At 52.3% G+C, this 21,496-nt stretch overlaps 1 protein-coding gene across 1 annotated transcript; it reads right to left on the bottom strand.

Annotated features, from left to right (window-relative positions):
- Positions 1-1,094: 1,094 nt before the first annotated feature.
- Positions 1,095-21,458, bottom strand: C2H1orf105 (chromosome 2 C1orf105 homolog). Its single transcript, XM_066255111.1, has 7 exons — positions 21,316-21,458; positions 20,620-20,705; positions 17,292-17,382; positions 10,514-10,588; positions 7,267-7,334; positions 5,904-5,971; positions 1,095-1,402 (listed from the first exon to the last, which is right to left on the bottom strand). The coding sequence occupies exons 1-7, from the start codon at positions 21,370-21,372 to the stop codon at positions 1,257-1,259; spliced, it is 591 nt and encodes a 196-aa protein (XP_066111208.1). The 5' UTR covers positions 21,373-21,458; the 3' UTR covers positions 1,095-1,256.
- Positions 21,459-21,496: the final 38 nt, after the last annotated feature.

Here is a 21,496-nt window from a genome sequence, read left to right as displayed (position 1 = left end):
AATAGAGTCAGCACAGAAACTGGTTTTCCACACGTTGGCCCAGGGTGCACTTAGCCGTGGGGTCCCACCAGGCCATTGCCTCCTGAGGATTGGAGAGGCTGTTTCTATGTGAGCCCTCCTGAAGCTGGGCATGAACCTCGTGCTCATAAATATACTGTCTGGAAGCCTCGAGTTTTCCTGTGTCTCTCTCACACTGCTGAAACACAGATCGGGACAGAACCGGAGAGATAGATACGTCCTCAAACCAAAGTAACCAAACTCCACAACACATCATTTGGTTTGGGTTTGACTGGACAAAGATTGGATGACCATTTGATATATGTGAGGAGGGCACGACATGTCACAGCTCCTGTCCTCGAGGGTTACAACAACCACGTACCCTGGCCAGTTACAGATCACAGCATCCTCTGTCATCTGCCAGAGTTCACGGGGAGAGGTCAGGACAGAAGGGTGACCTCCACTCCTCTCCTCCCCCCTTCCCAGGCTGAGCTCACAGGGGACCCCGGGAGCTGTCTGCCGCCCCCTGGCCTGAAGGAAGAGGTGAAATATGGTTCGCAGAAAACTCATGTCGCAGAAGCAGAAAAATGTTGCCTATTATAACACAATGAAGGACCCTGAAAAAAATAGAATAAAAAGGCCCTGGCCAGTTGGCTCAGTGGTAGAGTGTCGGCCTGGTGTGCAGGAGTCCCAGGTTCAAATCTCAGCCAGGGCACACAGGAGAGGCGCCCATCTGCTTCTCCACCCCTCCCCCTCTCCTTCCTCTCTGTCTCTCTCTTCCCCTCCCGCAGCCGAGGCTCCATTGAAGCAAAGTTGGCCTGGGTGCTGAGGATGGCTCTGTGGCCTCTGCCTCAGGCGCTAGAATGGCTCTGGTTGCAACGGAGCGACGCCCCAGATGGGCAGAGCATTACCCCCTGGTGGGCATGCCGGGTGGATCCCGGTCGGGCGCATGCGGGAGTCTGTCTGACTGCCTCCCTGTTTCCAACTTCAGAAAAATACAAAAAAAATAGAATAAAAGACACTCAAAGCAGTCCATTTCACTCAATAAATCTTTATAACTGCGTAAATTAAACCATTGTCTTTAGAGGTGTGTGAGAAGGCAGTGGCGAGAGAGAGTCCTAGCCACTCGTTGGAAGGCAAGGTGGACTCATCTTTTCGGGGCGAGGAGGAAATGAGGAGAGGGCAGGGGTGTCAGGGACGGGCACGGTGAGGTCGTTCTCTCTCTGAGAGTCTGGAGGGTGCTGTGCCCAACGGCTGGCTCACTGCCTTGCGGTCTTGCCGGCTGGCTCCCTCCTGGGCGCAGAAGGGAGTGGCGGCCCCTGCAGGGCTCTGTAGGAGTCGGACAGCAGCCCGTGGAAGACGGCCATCCGTGGGCCCCGGATGGGCAGTCTGTAGGGAATGCTCTCTGAGGACAGTGCAGAAGGGAGGACAAGGGCTGCTCAGATTCTAGCTCTAGGGAAACTCAAAATAATCAAAGGTCGCTAGAGACAGTTCCCCCACCCTGCGGACGGGCCGAGGCCCCAGACCCAGAGCTCTTGGTGCCACACTGGTGACACACTGTGCCTGGCCGTCGGCATCTCTACTCACGTTTACTGACAACAGCCTGCAGGCGTCAGGGAACTCTGGACTCCAGGCCAGAGTCACGACAAAGGGACCCAGGAGAAGTCCCTCCCCAACCCTTACAGAGACAGGCTCCTTCTACCTACTCAGTTCTCACTAATAATTATCGACACTATATGGCATTCAGCTGAATCCAGAAAGAAAAAAAAAACACACCAGAAATCACCGTTGTAATCAACAGAGCGTGTTAGATAGTTATTGGCAATGGTGCTTGCAGGGTGAGTGATACACGGGTCTGTCTCTGTGGCCATCCATGGGCACCCGCAGGTGGACACGCCTCCCACGCACGGAGCAGCAGGGCCGGCAGCCTCAGTGCCTCTCTGGGTGGGTCAAAGGTGTGGGCTGCTGGCACTGGGGTTCCGATGCTCTCCTGGGCGTGGGGGTGGCCGGGCGGGGTGGGAGGCGAACTGCGTCTGGTTCTACAGGTGGGGACAGGGAGGTCCAGGCGGTGGAAGTGATCTGGCCGAGCTCGACCAGGCAGACTACAATCTGAAGCCAGGTCTCTGTGCCTAGGCTTGTGCTTTTCCCACAAGCCCAGAAAGCACACATGACATTGAAGCTCGGCTCAGATACACTGAGACCACGGTCAACGGCAGATCTACCAAGCTTCGCTCCCGGCCAACCGCATGAGCACGGCCTCTCAAGTCCCACCTCCAAGGCTGCTGTCCTTGGAGGGGCCCTGGGGGCAAGAACGGGGTCTGTCCAAGAGCAGGATGTCCTCACCTCGTGAACACCAAGTCCAGCTCTAGTATTGGTCATCGAGACACACTCCCAGGGACATTAAGTTCATAACAGGCACCTTATCACACTGTCTGGTACAATTACAAAACATTCTTGGGGAGGGAAGGGCGTGTGTGCATGTGTGTGTGCGTGTGTGTGTGTATGCGTGTGTGCGTGAGTATGTGTGTTTCAATCCTTTGTGAGGCAGGCCTGGAGAACCCAGGCTCAAGGGGAAGTCAGGAGGCCTGGGAGGCTGCTACCAAGAACCCTGAAACCACCACAGCCCCATCGCCCAGCCTTCTTTTGGCTTCCAGGGGAGGAGGTGGTTGTGACCAGAGGGCAGCGGGGGCTCTCCCTGCAAGGGGGCTCTCCCTGCGAGGGGGCTCTTAGCTCTCGGCTCCTCCGTCCACTTCGGCTCAGAGGGAGCCGTGAGCGAGGCCACGACTTTTGGAGTCACGAGGAAGGATTCCTCGGGACGAGCAGTCTTCCGCTCCACTGGAGTGGAGAGCCTCACACCTCTGCTGTGACCCGGGTCTCTGGTCTTCCTTTCTGGGACCCCCTTCAGGACACCCCTTTGGTCCTCCCTGTCCTTCCCGACGCCTGCTCGGTCCAGTCCTGCAGCCTCCCGGGGGAGAGCGTACACTTCCCCACCTGTGAGAAGTGGAGGGGCGGCTTTGATTCTCCTCGCTGCATTTCCAATGAGAGGAAACGGAAGGGGGCTTCAGTTAATACGGGAGAAAACCGACACTGTCTCTAATGTGGCAACCTGTGCGGCACTGGGCCCTTGGCCGCTGTCACCCAAACGGAACACCCAGTGTCACCTTCCCCAGCCCAGGGCTGCCTCCCTGGAAGAGGAGACTTAGGTCAGGGCTGAAGCTGGAGACAGAGCCACTCTCACATGTTCCGAGAACAGCAAGTGGACATCAGAAGAGCACTGGGCACCCCCGGGAGAGGGTGGGGGCACGAGGGGGCCTGTGGGGCGGGAATGCAGTCCCCTTCCCACCGTAACGGTGCGACCGGATGGCCCGAGAAGGGAATCACTGACTGTGTGCCCCGTGTCTAGGAGAATTCTTTAGCAAGTGGGTTACAGAGCTATTCAGAAAGAACGTGCTGACGTGCTGGCGTGGGGAGGACCGAGGGGGGAACGCGATGTGGATAACGGTGAGTAAGGCCCAAAGAGGGGCAGGTGGAGGGAAGGGCAGGCTGTGGACCAACCAAGAGCAATAGTAGCCCTGGCCGGTTGGCTCAGCGGTAGAGCGTCGGCCTAGCGTGCGGAGGACCCGGGTTCGATTCCCGGCCAGGGCACACAGGAGAAGCGCCCATTTGCTTCTCCACCCCTCCGCCACGCTTTCCTCTCTGTCTCTCTCTTCCCCTCCCGCAGCCAAGGCTCCATTGGAGCAAAGATGGCCCGGGCGCTGGGGATGGCTCTGTGGCCTCTGCCTCAGGCGCTAGAGTGGCTCTGGTCGCAACATGGCGACACCCAGGATGGGCAGAGCATCGCCCCCTGGTGGGCAGAGCGTCGCCCCTGGTGGGCGTGCCGGGTGGATCCCGGTCGGGCGCATGCGGGAGTCTGTCTGACTGTCTCTCCCTGTTTCCAGCTTCAGAAAAGTGAAAAAAAAAAAAAAAAAAAAAAAAAAAAAAAAAAAAAAGAGCAATAGTAGTACATGAAAAAAGAACGGGATAGAGACCCCCAAGAGCCAAATCAATCCCCAGAGAAAAGCACCAAACCAGAGGCACCAGGCTCCCTGACTTCACGTTATACTATAAGATACAATAATCAACACAGCATGCGATGGGCAGAAGAACAGACAACCAGACCAATGGATCAGACCCAAGATCCCAGAAACAAACCCACACCTGCATGGGCAACTAATTTTCAATGAAGGAGCCAAATGCATACCATGGAGAAAGAAAAGACTCTTTAATAAACTGTGCTGGAAAAATTGGAAAGCCATATGTGAAACATTGAAATTAGACTGCTATCTGACACCATGCACAAATATTAACTCAAAGTGGATGAAAGACTTAAGACCTGAGACAATAAGACACAGGGAAGAAAACATGGGTACCAAGCTTACAGACGTTGGTCTCAGAGAGGTTATTGTGAACGTAACTCCAAGGCAAGGGGGTAAAAGCAAAAATAAACACATGCGACTCCATCAAAGTAAAAAGTTTCCGCACAGCAAAAGAAACCACCCATAAAAAAAAAAGGCAACCAACCAAATGGGAGGACATTTGCAAATGATCCCTCCAATAAGGGGCTCCTGTTCAAAATATATTTTTAAAAAACTCATATAGCTCAACAACAAAAGAATAAAAGATCCAATTTTCAAAACCACAATGAGAATAAAAGATCCAATTTTCAAAACCTCGCACCTGTTAGAATGGTGGTTATCAGTAAGACAGCCTGTAACAAGTGTTGGGGAGAAAATGGAACGCTCACACACAGCAGGTGGGAGTGTAAATCGATGTAGCCACTACAGAAAACAATTTGGAGGTTCCTCAAAAAATTACCAATAGAGCTACCAAATGACTCAGCAATCCCTCTTCTGGTATCTACCTGGAAATTTTGAAAATACTTATCTGTAAAGACACATGCACTCCTATGTTCGTTGCGCCATTTATCACAATAGCCAAGATAATGAAACAACTTATGCATCCTTCAATGGATGATTGGGAAAAGATGTGGGACATGTATAAAATGGACTACTGCTCAGTCATAAAAAATGATGAAATATCACCATTTGTGACAACATGCTCCTGAGAGCATCATCCTCTGTGAAATACATCAGCCGGAAAAGAACAAGAACCATAGGATTTCACTCCCATGTGGGACACAAAATAGAAAACAACAGATGGCCAAACTCATAGATACAGACAACAATATGGCGGTTACCAAAGGGAAGAGGGTAAAGCGTATCAAATATATGGTGATGGGGGGTGGGGGTGGGGGTGAGAACACAATGCAGTATACAGATGATGTATTATAGAGTTGCATACCTGAAACTTGTTGTTAACCAATGTCACCTGGATAAATTTAACTTTTTTTTTTTTTTTGTATTTTTCTGAAGCTGGAAACGGGGAGAGACAGTCAGAAAGACTCTCGCATGTGCCCGACCGGGATCCACCTGGCACGCCCACCAGGGGGTGATGCTTTGCCCACCAGGGGGTGATGCTCTGCCCCTCCGGGGGGTCGCTCTGCCATGACCAGAGTCACTCTAGCGCCTGGGGCAGAGGCCAAGGAGCCATCCCCAGCGCCCGGGCCATCTTTGCTCCAATGGAGCCTTGGCTGCGGGAGGGGAAGAGAGAGACAGAGAGGAAGGAGGGGGTGGGGTGGAGAAGCAAATGGGTGCTTCTCCTATGTGCCCTGGCCGGGAATTGAATCCGGGTCCCCTGCACGCCAGGCCAACGCTCTACCGCTGAGCCAACCGGCCAGGGCCAAATTTAACTTTTTAAAAAAGAATTTGTTCAGAAAATTTAGAGATTATCATTGGGATTGAACTTTCCTTTCTCTCTCCTGCTCTGGGGGTACATGCCTCGCACACCTGCCCCACGTGAAGGCAAACCTGCTGAGATGTTGTCGCTGGAACGCTTGGGTGCTGCCTGAGCTTTTGGTGGCTGCAGACTCTTCCTTCTGATCAGAGAAAGCAAGAAAGAAAACGCATTAGTGATTTGACTAGGGGTTTCTGGAAAGAAACGTGTCTTTTCCACCGCTTGTTGGCCTGGTACTGAGACCACTTTGCCATAGAGACGACTGGGCTAAACTTTTGCAAAAATAAAGTGCTTTTTAATAAAGTTCCAAACTTGCGAGATAAATAAGTTAGGGCAACAAATTTCAAAAGTCTACATCACAGAAGAATGAACTTTTGCTCAGAAATCCCTGACTTTAGAGTTTCATTTTTCATTTATAGTCTGTACAAAATATTAGAATTACTTTCAGCGTGAGTTAACGTAAGAGCTCTTTAAAGGTACAGAGTCAGTGTGGGTAAAGGTTATCGGTGCTAGGTGCTAGAGCCTATAAAGCTCAAATACCTATTGGTTCATGATCCTGTCTATCTGGGTTGGACACCGTGGTTTCAATGCACCTGAGTCTACATCTCAGCTTGGACCCGATGGCCCTGAGCTCACACAAAGAATCATAACACCTACTGCTGGCCAACATGTGGTTACAGAAAGACTTATTATTCTCCCACATTATTGCTCTCTACATGATGGAAAGAAAGTGAAGATCGACATTAGCTCACATATAACCTTTTTGACTGGTCCTAGATAATGCTGGCTGTATGTTCAACCATCTACTGCAAGGCAACTCGACCTATTTTGGTATCTGACCCAGGGTGAGTCCATTGTTTGAGTTTTTCAATAAAGTAAAAACTGAGTCCTTCTTCCCTGTCTGATAGTGAAATACAGAATTAAAAACAAAAAACAACAAAACAAGAAAAAACCTGAAATCCAATTCATCAAAATTTTGGCTGGGTTTTATTTCTGATATACTGGCTCTTGATAAGAAAGCAGCAAACAACAACCAAACAAACTGGTAACAGGAATTTAATCACTAAAAAAGTAGCAGAGGACGCCCTGGAGTCACAACAGTCTGTGTTACCTTCTGAATTAGGTATGTTATCCGCATGGGGAATTTGTATTTACTTCTGCCCAAGTCATCAAAGAAATTTCCTCTCTTGTTCCTTCTACCGTTCTTATGAAGGGAGGAAGGATATTAAAGCTTCTACAGTAGTTTCAACACTAGCTCAAGCAAAAAAAAGTAGAAACAACTTTTTGGGTCTACCTGGTTTAATCAAAAAATGAAACCAGTTGAGAAGCCCCCTAAACATTCTAAACATTCTAACCACTCTTAGTGCACTATCCTCGTGTTTCCAAACTAAGACACTCAGAATTAAAGTCATGTTCCAATTTCCACCTTTGACTTACCTACGACTCATAAAATTCTCAAAGGATAGTTTCAGATCATCTGGAATCACCAGAGTTCTTGATTGTGCCTGAGGGAGAAAGTCTCATTTTAGAACACTGCCCCAAACCGTGTCCCCTTTTCATAGATCGTGTCCCACCTTGGCAAGGTCCAGTTGTATTTAACATCAGAGTCATTCATGAATGAACCAGAAGGAATTACCCTGCTTACAAGTCATAGGGTCTCTGTTCTTTCCTGCTGGTGAGATTTTGGAGTTAGATACGGTGAGATTTGGAAGTCTTCTGATCCTCTTGGGTCAGTGCACTGCAACATTCTTCACATTGTGGGTTAACCATCATGTCCTCACAGATGCTGCTGATGCGGGCTGCGGGCTCCTCATCTCACTGTGTGCCTTAGGCTTCCTCTCCCAGAACACTCGTGACCTGTGTATTGCGTCCCCTTGCCTAGTGGGTTCCCCCCTAGACTCCCAGCTTCATGAAGACCTAGACTGTTTCCATATTCCTAGGTCCTAAAATAGTGCCTGTTTACTAAACAGTTGTCGATCAAATCAGTGAATGAATGAACCCCTTTGAAGTACACTTCAAAGTGTTGATAGTACCCTCCATACAACTATCCCTGGAGACTCACCACCATACTTCTCAGGAGGTATTCCTTCCATACTCAGCAAAGGGTCTCCCGGCCCAGGGTTACATGGGAGAATGAGTAAGTATCCAAGCCAATAAATCTTATTTTTATTTTATTGATATGCATTCACTTTATGTTTTTACTTTAAGAAATGTTTTTCTGCCTGACCAGGCGGTGGCGCAGTGGATAGAGCATTGGACTGGAATGCAGAGGACCCAGGTTCGAGACTCCGAGGTCACCAGCTTGAGCATGGGCTCATCTGGTTTGAGCAAAGGCTCACCAGCTTGAACCCAAGGTCGCTGGCTCCAGCAAGGGGTTACTCGGTCTGCTGAAGGCCCGCAGTCAAGGCACATATGAGAGAGCAATCAATGAACAACTAAGGTGTCATAACGAAAAAAACGGATGATTGATGCTTCTCATCTCTCTCCGTTCCTGTCTGTCTGTCCCGGTCTATCACTCTCACTGACTCACTCTCTGTCTCTGTAAAAAAAATAAATAAATAAAATTAAATTAAAAATTAAAAAAAAAATGTTTTTCTATTGCTAATCATGTTTTAAAAATTGAGACATAATTCACACACACCATGAAACTCACCATCTCGGTGCACAAGCCGGTGGTTCTTAGTGTATTGACAAAGGCGTAGGACAATCCCCACTGTCTGCTTCCATGACATCTCCCTGACTCCGGAAAAGAAAGCCTTTCCTCGGGAGTCATTTCTCCTCCCCACATCCTCAGCAACACCCATCTATTAGCTCTCTCTTTGGATCTGCCTGCGCTGGACATTTCAAACATGGAATAATGCAATTCATGGTCTTTTCTATTTTCTTTCAAAGTCATTTAGCTTTGTAGGGAGTTTTGAAATAAAATAAGTGTGATTCTTTCAACTTTGTTCCTCTTTTTCAGGATTTGGCTACTCTGCATCTCTTGCATTTCCACAGAATTGTAAGATCTGCTTGTCATTTTTTTTTGCAAGAAAGGCATCTGGGAGCTGGGGAGAGATTGCTCTGGACCTGCAGAGCGAGCTGGGGGAGTACTAGCATCTTTGCAATGGTAAACCTTCCAAGCCTTGGACATGGGATTATTTCTATTTACTTAGACCTTCCTTAATGTCTTTCTATAATATTTTATAGCTTTTGATATACAATTCTTACTGTTTTTTTGTTTTTTTTTTTAGTGAGAGGAAAGGAAGAAGAGAGACAGACTCCCTCATGTGCCCCAACTGGGATCTCCCCAGCACACCCACTAGGAGACGATGCTCTGCCCATCTGGGGCGTTGCTCCGTTGCTCAGGAATGAAGTCCTTTTTTTAGTGCCTGAGGTGAAGGCCATGGAGCCATCCTCAGAGCCCATGGCCAACTTGCTCAAGCCAATCAAGTCATGGCTGTGGGAGGGGAAAAGAGAAGGGGGGAAGGGTGGAGAAGCAAATGGTCACTTCTCCTGTGTGTCCTGACTGGGAATCAAACCCACATGCCAGGCTGACGCTCTACCACTGAGCTAACTGACCAGGGCATTTCTTTTATTAAATTTATTCCTGCCTGACCAGGCAGTGGTGCAGTGGATAGAGCATTGGCCTGGGATGCAGAGGACCCAGGTTCGAAACCCCAAAGTTTGAGTACAGGCTAATTCGGCTTGAGCACAGGGTCACCAGCTTGAGCAAGGGGTTGCTGGCTTGAGTGTGGGATCATAGATGTGACCCCATGGCCGCTGACTTGAGCCCAAAGGTCACTGGCTTGAAGCCCAAGGTCACTGGCTAGAACAAAGTGTCACTTGCTTTGCTATAGCCTCCCCCCTGCCACCGGTCAAGGCACATATGAGAAAGCGATCAATGAACAACTAAGGTGCCGCAACAAAGAATTGATACTTCTCATCTCCCTTCCTGCCTGTCTGTCCCTGTCTGTCCCACCTCCCTCGCTAAAAATAAATTAAAAAAATTATTCCTAAGTATTTTTATTTTATTTTCCATTATTTTTTTTTTTTTTTGTATTTTTCTGAAGTTGGAAACGGGGAGGCAGTCAGACAGATTCCCGCATGCGCCTGACCGGGATGCACCCGGCATGCCCACCAGGGGGCGATGCTCTGCCCATCTGAGGCGTCACTCTGCCACAATCAGAGCCATTCTAGCGCCTGAGGCAGAGGCCACAGAGCCATCCTTAGCGCCCGAGCCAACTTTGCTCCAATGGAGCCTTGGCTGCGGGAGGGGAAGAGAGAGACAGAGAGGAAGGAGAGGGGGAGGGGTGGAGAAGCAGATGGGCGCTTCTCCTGTGTACCCTGGCAGGGAATCGAACCCGGGACTCCTGCATGCCATGCTCTACCACTGAGCCAACTGGCCAGGGCCAGTATTTTTATTTTTGAGACTATTGTAAATGGAGTTGCTTTTCTCAATTTTTTGGGTTGCTCATTGCTAATGTACAGAAGTAAAATTAATTTTTTTTGTTGTTGTAAAATTAATTCTGTATATTGACACTGTATCCTAGAACTCTGCGGTGCTCACTTATTCTCCCTACTCGTGTTTCTGTGGCTCCCTGGGGACCTCCTGCGTATGAGACCACGTGGTCTGCAGGTAGTATTACACCAGCCTCCACAATCCGGGCTCCTTTCATCCCGCCCATCTGTCAGCCCCGCTCACCGATCTTATTTCCTGGCACGTGGAGCACAGCTGCCTGCTCCTGGCCAGCACGGGGCCACCCTCGTTCCTCCTGGCCTGAGGAGAGAGGGGGACAGGGGCAGTGAGATATATGTGGGGCAGCAAAGAAGTGGGAAGGGGCAGAGCGGTGGTAGGTGTGTCAGTTATTTCTTTCATAAACCAGAGATGGGGCCCTGGCCAGCTGGCTCAGTAGTAGAGTGTTGGTCTGGCTTGTGGAAGTCCTGGGTTCGATTCCTGGCCAGGACACACAGGAGAAGGACCCATCTGCTTCTCCACCCCTCCTCCTCTCCTTTCTCTCTCTCTCTCTCTCTTCCCTTCCTGCAACCAAGTCTCCATTGGAGCAAAGTTGGCCCGGGCGCTGAGGATGGCTCTGTGGCCTCTGCCTCAGACACTAGAATGGCTGTGGCCACAACAGAGCAACGCCCCAGATGGGCAGAGCATCACCCCCTAGTGGGCATGCCGGATGGATTATGGTTGTGTTCATGCGGGAGTCTGTCTCTCCGCCTCCCTGCTTCTCACTTCAGAAAAAAATAAAATAAAAAAAAAAATAAATAAATAAATAAAACAGAGATCGTCAGTCTGGCCTCAACTCCACGCTGGATGGATGACAAATCGAGGCTTGACCACAGCCAGTGGGTGCAGACAGGGTTTGGGAGGGAGCGGGGAGTCACAGAACAGGTGGTGGTCCTGGGTCCCTCTGACAGTCGTGCAGGCATAAGGGCTGGCAGAGGGGGCCGGGGGCTGGGGCTGAGACAAGATCTGTCCTTCTGATGGAGCATGCATCTGTGGGGCTGCACTCCCGTGGAGGCGGCTGTCTACCATTTTATATGAAGGACCCCCCACAGGGACCAGTGCAGGAAGAGTGCACAGAAGACATCCCTTCCGCAAGCCTGTCATTGGCCCCTCCAACCTCTCATCCTCTATTCTCACACCTTAACTCAGGACCGACATCAGCTGCCCAGCACCAGGTGGCTCTTCTCAGCCTCCACAGAGCCACGAAGTAAGCCACCAGCAGACTGGAGCTTGTGTGAGGGTCTCGAGCTCCTCCCGCCTCTGGGGAAGAGAGGCTGTCCCAGCCGGGGACAAGACAGCACCCTGTCTGCTCTCTGATGCTCTCGTCCTGACTTCACTGCTGCCCACAGGTGACGGGAGGCTTTGGGCACTTACACCTTCAGCTTGAGGCTCGTGCGCCTCTGACAAGAGTGTGGTCAGGGGGAAGATGGCAACTGGAAGCTGCTATTCTGTCTGGGATTCTCGCCTGCCTTCTCCAACCACACTGACATCAGGGTCATGAGACAGGCTCCTAGGAAGCGCAGAATATGGGGGAGGAGGTCCCAGGGACAAGCAGATGACCATTCTGCACTGCAGCCTTCTCCTGCTGTGTGATCCTCTTGTGGTGACACCTGTGCCCCGACCTGTCCCTGCTGCCCGGGAGGTGCGCAGAACAGTAAGAGGAGGAACATATTGAAGCTGCGTGGGAGTGCCCAGGTGTGCCCACTGGGTGACTCTGCCGGGTGGGTCTGCACGTAGCTGCATCCTATGAGTGACAGTGACATGGCACTAGGGTGAGGCACTGTTGTCCAAATGATGGACAAAGCTGGATTCTTTTGACAAATATTTAAAATACATTTCCTTTCTATAGGCCATTTGAAAAGAACCGACTCAGAGTCACGGTGCGGGGGTTGGCATGTTGCAGTGTGAGAGCGAATGACTCGATTCATTCACTCAACAAGACGTTGTTTGTGAGGCCACCATGTGGAGGGAGCCGGGCCAGAGTCACTCCCAGAGACGAATAAGACAAAGTGTCCGGCCCTGAGGAAGATGGGGAGAAGACAAACTTGCTCAGGGACTGGGGACCTGAAGATAAACATACACAGCCTGTAAGCTGTCACCAACCCCCCCAGCAGACGGAAAGCTCCATGATGGGACCCTATCGAGGCCCCTGGCGGAGGGGTGGGTCACAGAGGGAGGGGTCTGAGAAGGGTTGAAGGAACAGGCAATGCTTGGGTAGGTGTCAGCGAGGCCAACAGGAGGAGGAAGGGCACTCCGACCCAGACAGTGCGGTGCAGCCGCACGGAGGAACGAGCTCGTAGGTCACCAGGAGGGCCGGGAGCGTCAGGTGGTCTGGCGGCAGGAGGGGTGCCGTGAGAAGTCAGGCTGGAGAGGAAGTGCCCCGTGCCGACTCCTCCGCATCTGGCCGGACTCAGTTCACCTCTCTGAGTTCTGAGACTGACATACCTCCCGGGACCTGCGACCCAAGCTTGCACGCAGGTATCACAGGAGAAGCAATGGAACTTCTGGGCTCCCGGAGGGGAGAGAGACCACATCCCAATGGTGGACTCAGGAGGGGCCTCAATGGTCTACGAAGAAGTTGAAGCAAACAGTTCGGGGTTCCCCATCCCACCAGCCTCGGCGTCCTTATTCCTGTCTGGCCTTCTATTCCAGCCCCAGAACCAAGGTCACTTCCTTCTGCCACGGTCCATTCGCTCTGGGCTCCCTCTAGGCCAGCTCCGCAGCAGTGGCCGGAACAGAGTGTGAACCAGCCAATGGTTCAAAGCATGGGCCTCCCCGGCTGCGTTATCTAACTTCTTGTTTCCCAAGCAGTGTCCCCAGGAGAGCAGGTGGCAGTGGTGACAGGAGAGTGACAGCAGCCAGATTTCAGCCAGTCCTGGAAGCCAAAGCCTGCTCTTCGCGTTTCACAACTAGACACATCCTAATATCTGAGGTCCCTATCTGCCGGGGCTCCCAACATCTGGCTCGTGGCCCGAGTCCTTGGCCCCCTTGAATCGTTGGTAAAGAGAGAAATATGTTTCTCTCCTTTCATCTGCCTCCACCTCTCTCTCTCTGTTTCTCTTTCTCTTTTTCACACACATACCTGTCCACATAACAAAAACTGAAATGTCAGCACCAGATGGTGACTTAAATATAGCCTGATTTGAGGAGCACTGACAAATTGGCCTCTGCACCTCCATTCTGTGTCCCCCTTTCCACTCCTGCCTTACTGAGAGAGGTCACCTGGACCAGCTCTTTCAATGAACACAATGAGGAAAAGGTGGCCCAGAAGGGTTATGAGGTTTGCCCAATAGCACAGCTATTTAATGTCAGCCAGAAGGTTCTCTGGAGGGTCAAAGGGGACAGCGGACACTCAGGGTCCACATAAGGGCACCGTGACGCCTACCTACATCCCTTAGAATCCAAAAGGAGGTGCTCAGAGAACTATTTTCAACATTACTCACACCCCCCCAAAAAACTCCACTGATAATTAAACATTTTACTGCTCTTTGAAAATACCAGCCATTGCCATTAAACAATAAAGCTAAATGCAGTTTTTAGAATTTGTATTGTTCACTATGAAAAACTTCAAACATATACACAAAATAAGGGACAGCCAAGGCCCCACCATCCTGACGTCTTAAACTGTCATTTCAGGTCAGTGGCGGTCATTATTACCTCCCTTTAAAATTGTGTTTGTAGTTTATATGTTGGCACAATATACGCAGCAGGAAAACTCAGTCGTATACAGGGTAGTTTCTGTGGTGGTCGCGAGCTTGTGAAAATTGAGAGTCCATGAGAGAAGCCACAGAGTTCTCGGTGGTGAGAACACTGGAAGTCGCCCTTTTGTGTGTGCCCTCAGCTGTGTCTCTGCACCGTCTCTGCACTCTGTAGTGTCGGCTGCTTGTCACAGGTCTGCTAAAAACAAAGTAGATAACGCCCTCACCTTTACTTCTGACTCATTAGCCTGGAGAACAGCGCCCCCAGATGGGAGAGGAGACGGGGTGGGGGCAGGAATGCAGAGCGGGGCGGCCTGTCACCCTCTGCGAGTGACTGAGGGCTCTAGCCAGTTCAGCCAGGCCCGGGAGGTGCGATAGGGGGTGCAGGGTCTCGGGCAGCCCTCCAGATGGCCCCCACACGCCCGCTCTGCCTGCCCGTGGAGCTCTGAGTAAGCTGCCTTCTGGCCTCAATAACGCAGCTATTAAATTACACTTGCTGCTTGTGGGCGTCAGGAGCCCGTATTGGGGCAGGTGGAAGTCATGACTGATAGAGAAGCCAGCTCCACAGGAGAGGCTTGTGTCGGGATGGGGGATGGGGTTAGACTCTGCTTCTTATATTTGTTTCTTCTCTGTGAGCTCTGCCTTTCCCCTCCCATCTCCTTTTTTATTTTATTTTATTTTTATGGTTTGTCTCCTTATCTCTCTGTGTGTCTCTGAGCCCCTGTCCCCTCTCTGTCCCTCATCAGGGAACACTGCTCCAGACACACACACACACCTGGCGTGGCCTGGGCAGCTCCCCGCAGGAAGGACTGCTACCTGGCTGTGGGTGTCCCAAGTTCTGCCCTGCCACCCATGAGCGTGAAGAGGAGGGAGCCAGCAGGCAGGACCTCTGGCCTGTGGCAGCAGGATAAGGGACTTGGAGGATAAAGGAAGAGACAGCGTGTCCAGGGCATTCCACTCCCGTGAGACGCGTCCTTTCTCTCCAGAAAGCGGCCACGGCAGCTGGGTACCACACAGCAGACGCGCACAGGCCTTCCTGTAGGCAGCGGAGATTTGGGGCTAAGTTCACGTGACAGGCACGGAGCTCACTCGAGGTCCCTGCCAGGAGTCCCAACAGGACCGGGGCCCAGGTTCGCTGCGCAGGGCAGCAGAATGTGCCTCCCTCAAATGCGCCACTTTGGCCTAAGGCTGATTTTTAACTGAAGGCATGTTATAAAATCCGCAGGTGCAAGCAGGGTACTCTGACCCTCCCCCTTTTCTTCCTAAAAGTAGGAGATAAAACCCCAAGTGGAAGAGGCCCTCCTATGCCAGGAGGGAAGCGACGCCTCTTCACCAAGGACCAGAGGAGGAAGCGGAGACAATTCTCTGCAAACAGACCTTGTTCACATCATTCTTCTCTCCCTTAGCCCCCTGTGTGGCTGCCTCTCCTGGTCAGCCCTGTCTCTTAACGTACAGGTGTTGCCCCTTGTTTGGGTCTTCGTTTCTTTAGGAGGGCACCCGTGTCGCACAAAACTTCCAGTAAATAACGTGTGTGCTTTTTCTCCTGCTCACTGGCCTTCGGTCAATTTAACTATCAGGTCCAGCTGAAAACTGTAAGATGTCAGCAAAGGTCGGAGTTTGCCAGAGAGAGAGAGAGAGAGAGAGAGAGAGAGAGAGAGAGAGAGAGAGAGAGGGAGAGAGAGAGAGAGAGAGAGGAGAGGAGGGAGAGGAGAGAGGAGAGAGAGAGAACGAGAGACCTGACTTTTTTTCCCAGCAGCAGTAATGGATTTGTGACTGAGTCTCCCAGGGACTGGCCCTTGGGCTCCGCCCACTGGCCCAACCTGGACAGCCATTGCTCTGGACTGCTCTCTAGTGGCCGCTTCTGAGCATTGCAGCCGTGAAAGACAGCCCAACCTCTCACTGTCCCGGGGCGGGCGTTAGAACGCTTCCTTCCCCACCTCCCGGGTGTCTGGAGTCTGAATGCCTCGGATGGCACGGTGCACCCAGACCCAGAGCAAACCTGGGATGAGGAGATGATCGGAGGCAGCGTGAGGTTGTCCAAACAGGAAACTTAAGGAGACAGAGGGACTAGAAGGCTGCTTGCTGGTTCTGCCTCAGTGGCCAAGCCTAGCGGGTCCCTGCTCAGCGCTCCCTCACGGTAGCAGGCGCTCTCACATACGCGCCTGTCCGCGTAGTCAGGGGGATGAATGTGGTCGCTCTGACGCACAGCCCTGCCCCTACCCCTCCTGTGCTATGGCCAGGCCCACCCATCTCCGTGGTCCCCTCTAGGTAAGCCTGTCCCCTGCTGGCCTGAGTCCCTCCTGCGCTCCAAACACGACCTCAGTTTGTCTCCAGGTCTTGCTTCCTGCACTTGTGGAAATAATATCTTCCAAATCCAGGGAGATGCCACTTCCTCTGGACCCCCCTCTTGCTCCACCTCTGCTCACCCCTCCCCCAGCCCGCAGGTGACCTTTCCCCCCACCCCCATACATATTGGGCAGCTGCGTGCCTGTCCCATCCACCCTGTCATTTGTGTTGGTGGAAACTGACTTGCTCATCCCTGTATCTGTACTGAACCAGATAAAAAGGGCTCTGAAAGAACTTATCCCTCGACTGGTCATCATTATGTGGCCCCTGTTACGGGGCTCTCACCAGGGCATTAGGGACAGTGCCTCCCGCACTTCTTACAACAGCCCTGCACATGCTAGCCAATTTTTTCAGGGGCAGAAACTGAGCGTGCTGCCCAGAGTTCTCTCTCTTCCTCCGCCTCGGGCAGGTGCTGACCTCACAGCACCGTGAAGGCTGGGAACCCTGTGAGAAGCCAGTGCCTCTGAGTGTCACCCAGAAGCCAGGCCTGGTTGACTTCTGGGAGGCGGAAAGGAGATGAGGAGTTTTTAACGTGAAGTCCTATGTGTGTAAGGGACACAGGGATTCGTGGTGGCGGGAGGGGGTTAGAGACCCAGAAACTAGGATTGGCTCTAGACAGGCTGGGAAGCAGTCTCTGACTGTCTCAGGGCATATTCCTCCACCTGAACTTTTTGGTTTCCCTTTTTGATGAATCTCACCTCGTGTCTTTATTCTTAGTTGTAGCAGACGGGCCCCCAAAGGCACTAGAGACGGGGGGAGGGGCGTGGGAGCACATCCCTTTCATTCTGCAAATGTCTATGGAACACCCACAAGGTGGCTCAGGCTGGGCTAACGAGACAGACAGGAAGTGCCTTTGGAGTCCTATTTGTGTCATCCTGGAACTGCTATTGGTTTCTTTGCAATTAAAGAAAAAATTTGAGTACCTTAGAGAAGTCATCTGGAACTTGAAACAAGTTTGGCAGATTCATATCCTTCATGGACGGAATCAGGAAAGCAGCAGAGGCGTGGGGGTATCTGAGTGACCAAAACGGGAGCACATGAGAGCCACAGCGTCCGGCGTGCTGAGCCAGACCCTTCGCTGGTGCAGAGAAGCCAAGGGACACCCCTGTCCTCACTCCCAATGCTGGATGTCCCAGGCCATTTGGAGCCCCCAAAGATGGCTTCACCCTGACTTCGGCTTCTCTGTCCCTTTTGTTTGGAGCTGACCGACACCACCTGTGGACTGCCAGAGATGTGTACACATCGAGGCAGGGGGAAAAATACCAGTTCATAAATCATAAAGCAGATGCGTGATATGTGAAATACACCAGGAAGGGCTGCATAGAAGTGACTGATGTTTCACAAGTGCCATCCTCTCTAGTCCGGCCTGCGATCTTAGAGCCCATGGCCCTGCCCGTGGAAGCAATCCACCCACCTTTTCCCGAGGAATATTTTCTCCCTCAACCATTTTTTCTCTGGCACTTTCTTTCCAGTCATAGGTGAAACGGTGATGCTCTTCCTAGGGTGATATCACTGCCCCCCCCCACTGCTGGCTGGTGTGGTCCATTTCATTACCATATTGGGGCCCAGGTGTGCAGGGGGCCTGTGTGTGCGGCATTGACCCTGGCCTCCAGGAAATGGAAACTCAGATGCTGCTAGTTTTGCCAAGATGCCTGTCCCCTCTAACGAGGACAGACTTCACTGCCATCATTCCTTTATTACAAGGAACGTGGAAGGGGTTAGGTGCCCAGAAGGCGTTTGTTGTTTCATTTTGCCTCGCCATTGCCCTGGGTCCCAGGAGAGCTGGGAGGTGGGTCTAACCCCACTCCCTTCTGTCTTTGGTCTGTGGGCTTCCTTCCTTGGACTTGACACCGGAAACTGACCTGGAGAGACCAGGGGCCACTGTCGAAGGCTTTAGCACACAGTCATCTCAGAGAGACAGACCTCAGCGTGACCCGAGGGCTTGTGAGGCTGAGGATGAGCATGGCTTCAGCAGAGCCAGGCCCCCTTGAGAGTCCCCCTCGGAGGCAGTGGGTCTGTCCAGACATGGACCTTGAGAGCCGGTCCCTCCTCTCTGAACCCCAGGTGCATCTCCAGGCCTTGTCATGGGGGCTGCGCTGAGCACGTTTCACTAAATGTTCCAACCAGCCTTTCAAAAGCCCCCCCCCCCCCCCCCGCATGCCTAGAGGTCCTTCTGGAAGCTCAGGGCGCCACACAGATGTGCAGCCTGTCTTAGAATCCCGCGGGGTAGGCAGGTGTCGTTTCTCCTAACAAGGGCTCAGACTGCTGTCTGGCTCCTCCCAGTACAGACGCGTGGAGAGCTGCTCTGACCACCACAGCTAACTCTCTCTGTGACCTGCTTGAGCGTGGCTGGCTGGAGGAAAAGCCACCCCTTCCCTTCCCAGCTGAGTGTCCCCTCTGACACTCCAGGACCTGCCTGTGAAGGTGAGCAGGTTCTGAGGGCGCTCAGTTGTGTGCTGGGCCTGCTTTGTTCAAGCCCCTGCCGCGTGCCTCCTCTAAGCACCCACAAACTGTATAATCAGGGAACAGGGGAGCTGGGAGCCATGACAGGGATGCTTCGCTCCAGGCTGTAGGGCAGGTCTAATGCTCATGGACGAGGTCCCTTGTTGGGTGTCAGACATGAGCCATTTCACATACAAATCCAGACTTTCACCCTCGTTAGAAAAACCAGAAAGATCTGGCCACTTGAGTCACATACCTGCTGGCAACATTGGCTGGGGCAGAGAGCAGGCTGTCCCCTGTCAGGGAGGTGATGTCCCCTTCACAACAGTCCCCGTTTTGGCCAGGTCTTCTCCTTTCTGCCACCTGATTGTCACTGTCAGGTGGATCTGTGCCCTGACCCCAATTCAAAGATGCTAAGCTGTGCTTCCTCAGGCCGCTCCTTCAAGTGCTAACAGCTCTCAATAAGAACCACACTACCTGTGTTTTTATTTCATAAACAAGTCTTGGGGTTTATTGAATCTCTGGCTGCCTGCTTTATATTAAGGCATTGACTAGAGTTTATATACCTATAAACTCTCCAGATAGACTCAAAGTTATGTAAAAACAACTGAACCAAGCAACAAGCACTTCATACATGCTCTGCAAATACAGTGCTGCTGGCTGAGAACGGGGTTCTTGCCAGGTGCAGCTGACAAGGCCACGCTGTTACTGAAGAGGGAAGTGAAGAGACTGTCCCTCCCTGGGAGTCCCTTATTTATGGTAGGAAGGTATGTGACAGTTGCCAACAGGAGGAAGAACCCTTCTAAGAGAGTACAGCCTCTCCAGCCAGTGTTGCACATGTCAGGGAGCCTACATTTCATCTTTTTTTTTTTTTTTTTTTTACAGAGAGAGGGATAGATAGGGACAGACAGACAGGAACGGAGATGAGAAGCATCAATCATCAGTTTTTGGTTGCGACACCTTAGTTGTTCATTGATTGCTTTCTCATATGTGCCTTGACCGTGGGCCTTCTGCAGATTGAGTGACCTCCTGCTCGAGCCAGTGACCTTGGATCCAAGCTGGTGAGCTTTGCTCAAACCAGATGAGCCCACGCTCAAGCTGGTGATCTTGGAGTCTCAAACCTGGGTCCTCCGCATCCCAGTCCAATGCTCTATCCACTGTGCCACCGCCTGGTCAGGCCCACCTTTCATCTGAGGTGCCTGTGAACTTGCCTCCTGGCCCTCCCCTCCCAGAGCACGGGGTCCCACCACACCCAGGGAGCAGAAATTGGGAGGAATGAGGAAACCCAGTTATTTCAAGCGGCAGCATGGCAAGGGGGGGGGTACCTCCAATACAATCCCCCTGATTTTGAAAAACAGAACTTGTTCTCAAGCAGTTGGTGTGGAAGGGGCAGGATGGTGAGGATGGAGGACAGTAGTCTCCTGGCTACTCTATGGAGACAGGAATTTATGGTTCTCGACTATCGATGGTTAAACTCTGAACAGCTCAAACTAAAACAGAGGAGAAAAGGCAGGAGGATGAACGTGTTTTGGGAGGCAGTTTTCAGGGGCAACTGTCTCTTGACCACTGGCTGAGCGGTGGTGGTGGGAAGGAAGGTGATGTGAGCTCTGTGTCACCTCCGCCAGCCCCACCTGCCCTCCGTGATCACTTCTGTCCCAGAAACCCAGGCTGCGGCTGCGTTTTGGATGCTGGATGTGGGTTTCTCCACGGACCAGACATGTCCCTCTGACACCCCCACCCCCTCTTCCCATGAAATCATCTTCTGTGAGACGTGTTTTGCAACCTTTGTCCCGAGCGCCCAGCTGTTACCTTTTGGGGAAGCTGAGCACAAGGGGCTTGTTTCTGAGGCTGGCCTGGCTAAGCCAGGGAATCTTGTCAAACTTGGGAGTGGACATCTGGGGAGAAAATAGAAAGAGACCATTTTGCAGAATTCCCCGCGCTGGCCCTGGCCACCACTGCGGTGACCAGAGCGAGCCGCCAGCAGCCAGACAACAGTCAGTATGTTTCTGTGTCTTATAGCCGCTCTTCTGGGTCTCCCATACAGCAGCTGAGAGCCAACAGCGTTGCCCCCTTTTACAGGTGAAGACACGAAAAGTCAGCCGGTTTGTAGAGTCCCGGCGCCAGGGAGGGGACTCAGGGTTTCCGACTTCTGTGGCCACCGCATCCTGTATTGTCCGTCTCTCTGCTTCTGGGCCACGTCCACCTGTTAACGCAACCTCGAGTACCTCCATGCACTCCGCTGACTGTCCGTCCCCCCCCCCCACCCCCGCGTCCCCCTAGGAGGCAGAGAGGGGAGAGGCGCCTGGTGGACTGTGGACAGTTGGGCATTAACCTCGGTGAACCCACTTCCCAGCTTGGTGGCCTCGGACCAGCCACAACCTGAGCCTCAGGTTTCTCCCCCATGACCAGCGGGACGGCCTTCCCACCCCAGGCGACGCCCAGGGCGGAGAGGCCCCGGAGAGCAGGGGGTTTTGCGGGTTTCGTGCACGGCGGCGTCACCAGCACCTTGCAGGAATGAAAGCACGGATCCGGGGCAGTCCCCGGCCGCGGGCCTGACTTCATACTAGGAGCTCAATAAAACTGCCGTGGTTCCCGTTCTCCTTGCGGCCCCAGCTCTCCGGACGCCAGGTCCGGGTCTCGGGGATGCTGTCCCTGCGTGAGGTCATCGCGAGAGCTACCGCGAAGT

Source organism: Saccopteryx bilineata, chromosome 2 (genome assembly GCF_036850765.1).
Source record: "Saccopteryx bilineata isolate mSacBil1 chromosome 2, mSacBil1_pri_phased_curated, whole genome shotgun sequence".
NCBI classification, from domain to species: domain Eukaryota; kingdom Metazoa; phylum Chordata; class Mammalia; order Chiroptera; family Emballonuridae; genus Saccopteryx; species Saccopteryx bilineata.
The sequence above is the reverse complement of the archived record's forward strand: the minus strand, read 5'-3'. Positions and strand labels throughout refer to the sequence as shown.

Coding starts and splice junctions, on each gene's coding strand:
- C2H1orf105 (XM_066255111.1), bottom strand. CDS start 21,372: ATGAAGTCAGGCCCGCGGCCGGGGACTGCCCCGGATCCGTGCTTTCAT. Junction 20,706..21,315: donor CGTGCTTTCATTCCTGCAAG/GTGCTGGTGACG, acceptor TTTTCTCCCCAG/ATGTCCACTCCCAAGTTTGA. Junction 10,589..17,291: donor TTCCAGATGACTTCTCTAAG/GTACTCAAATTT, acceptor CTCTCTCCTCAG/GCCAGGAGGAACGAGGGTGG.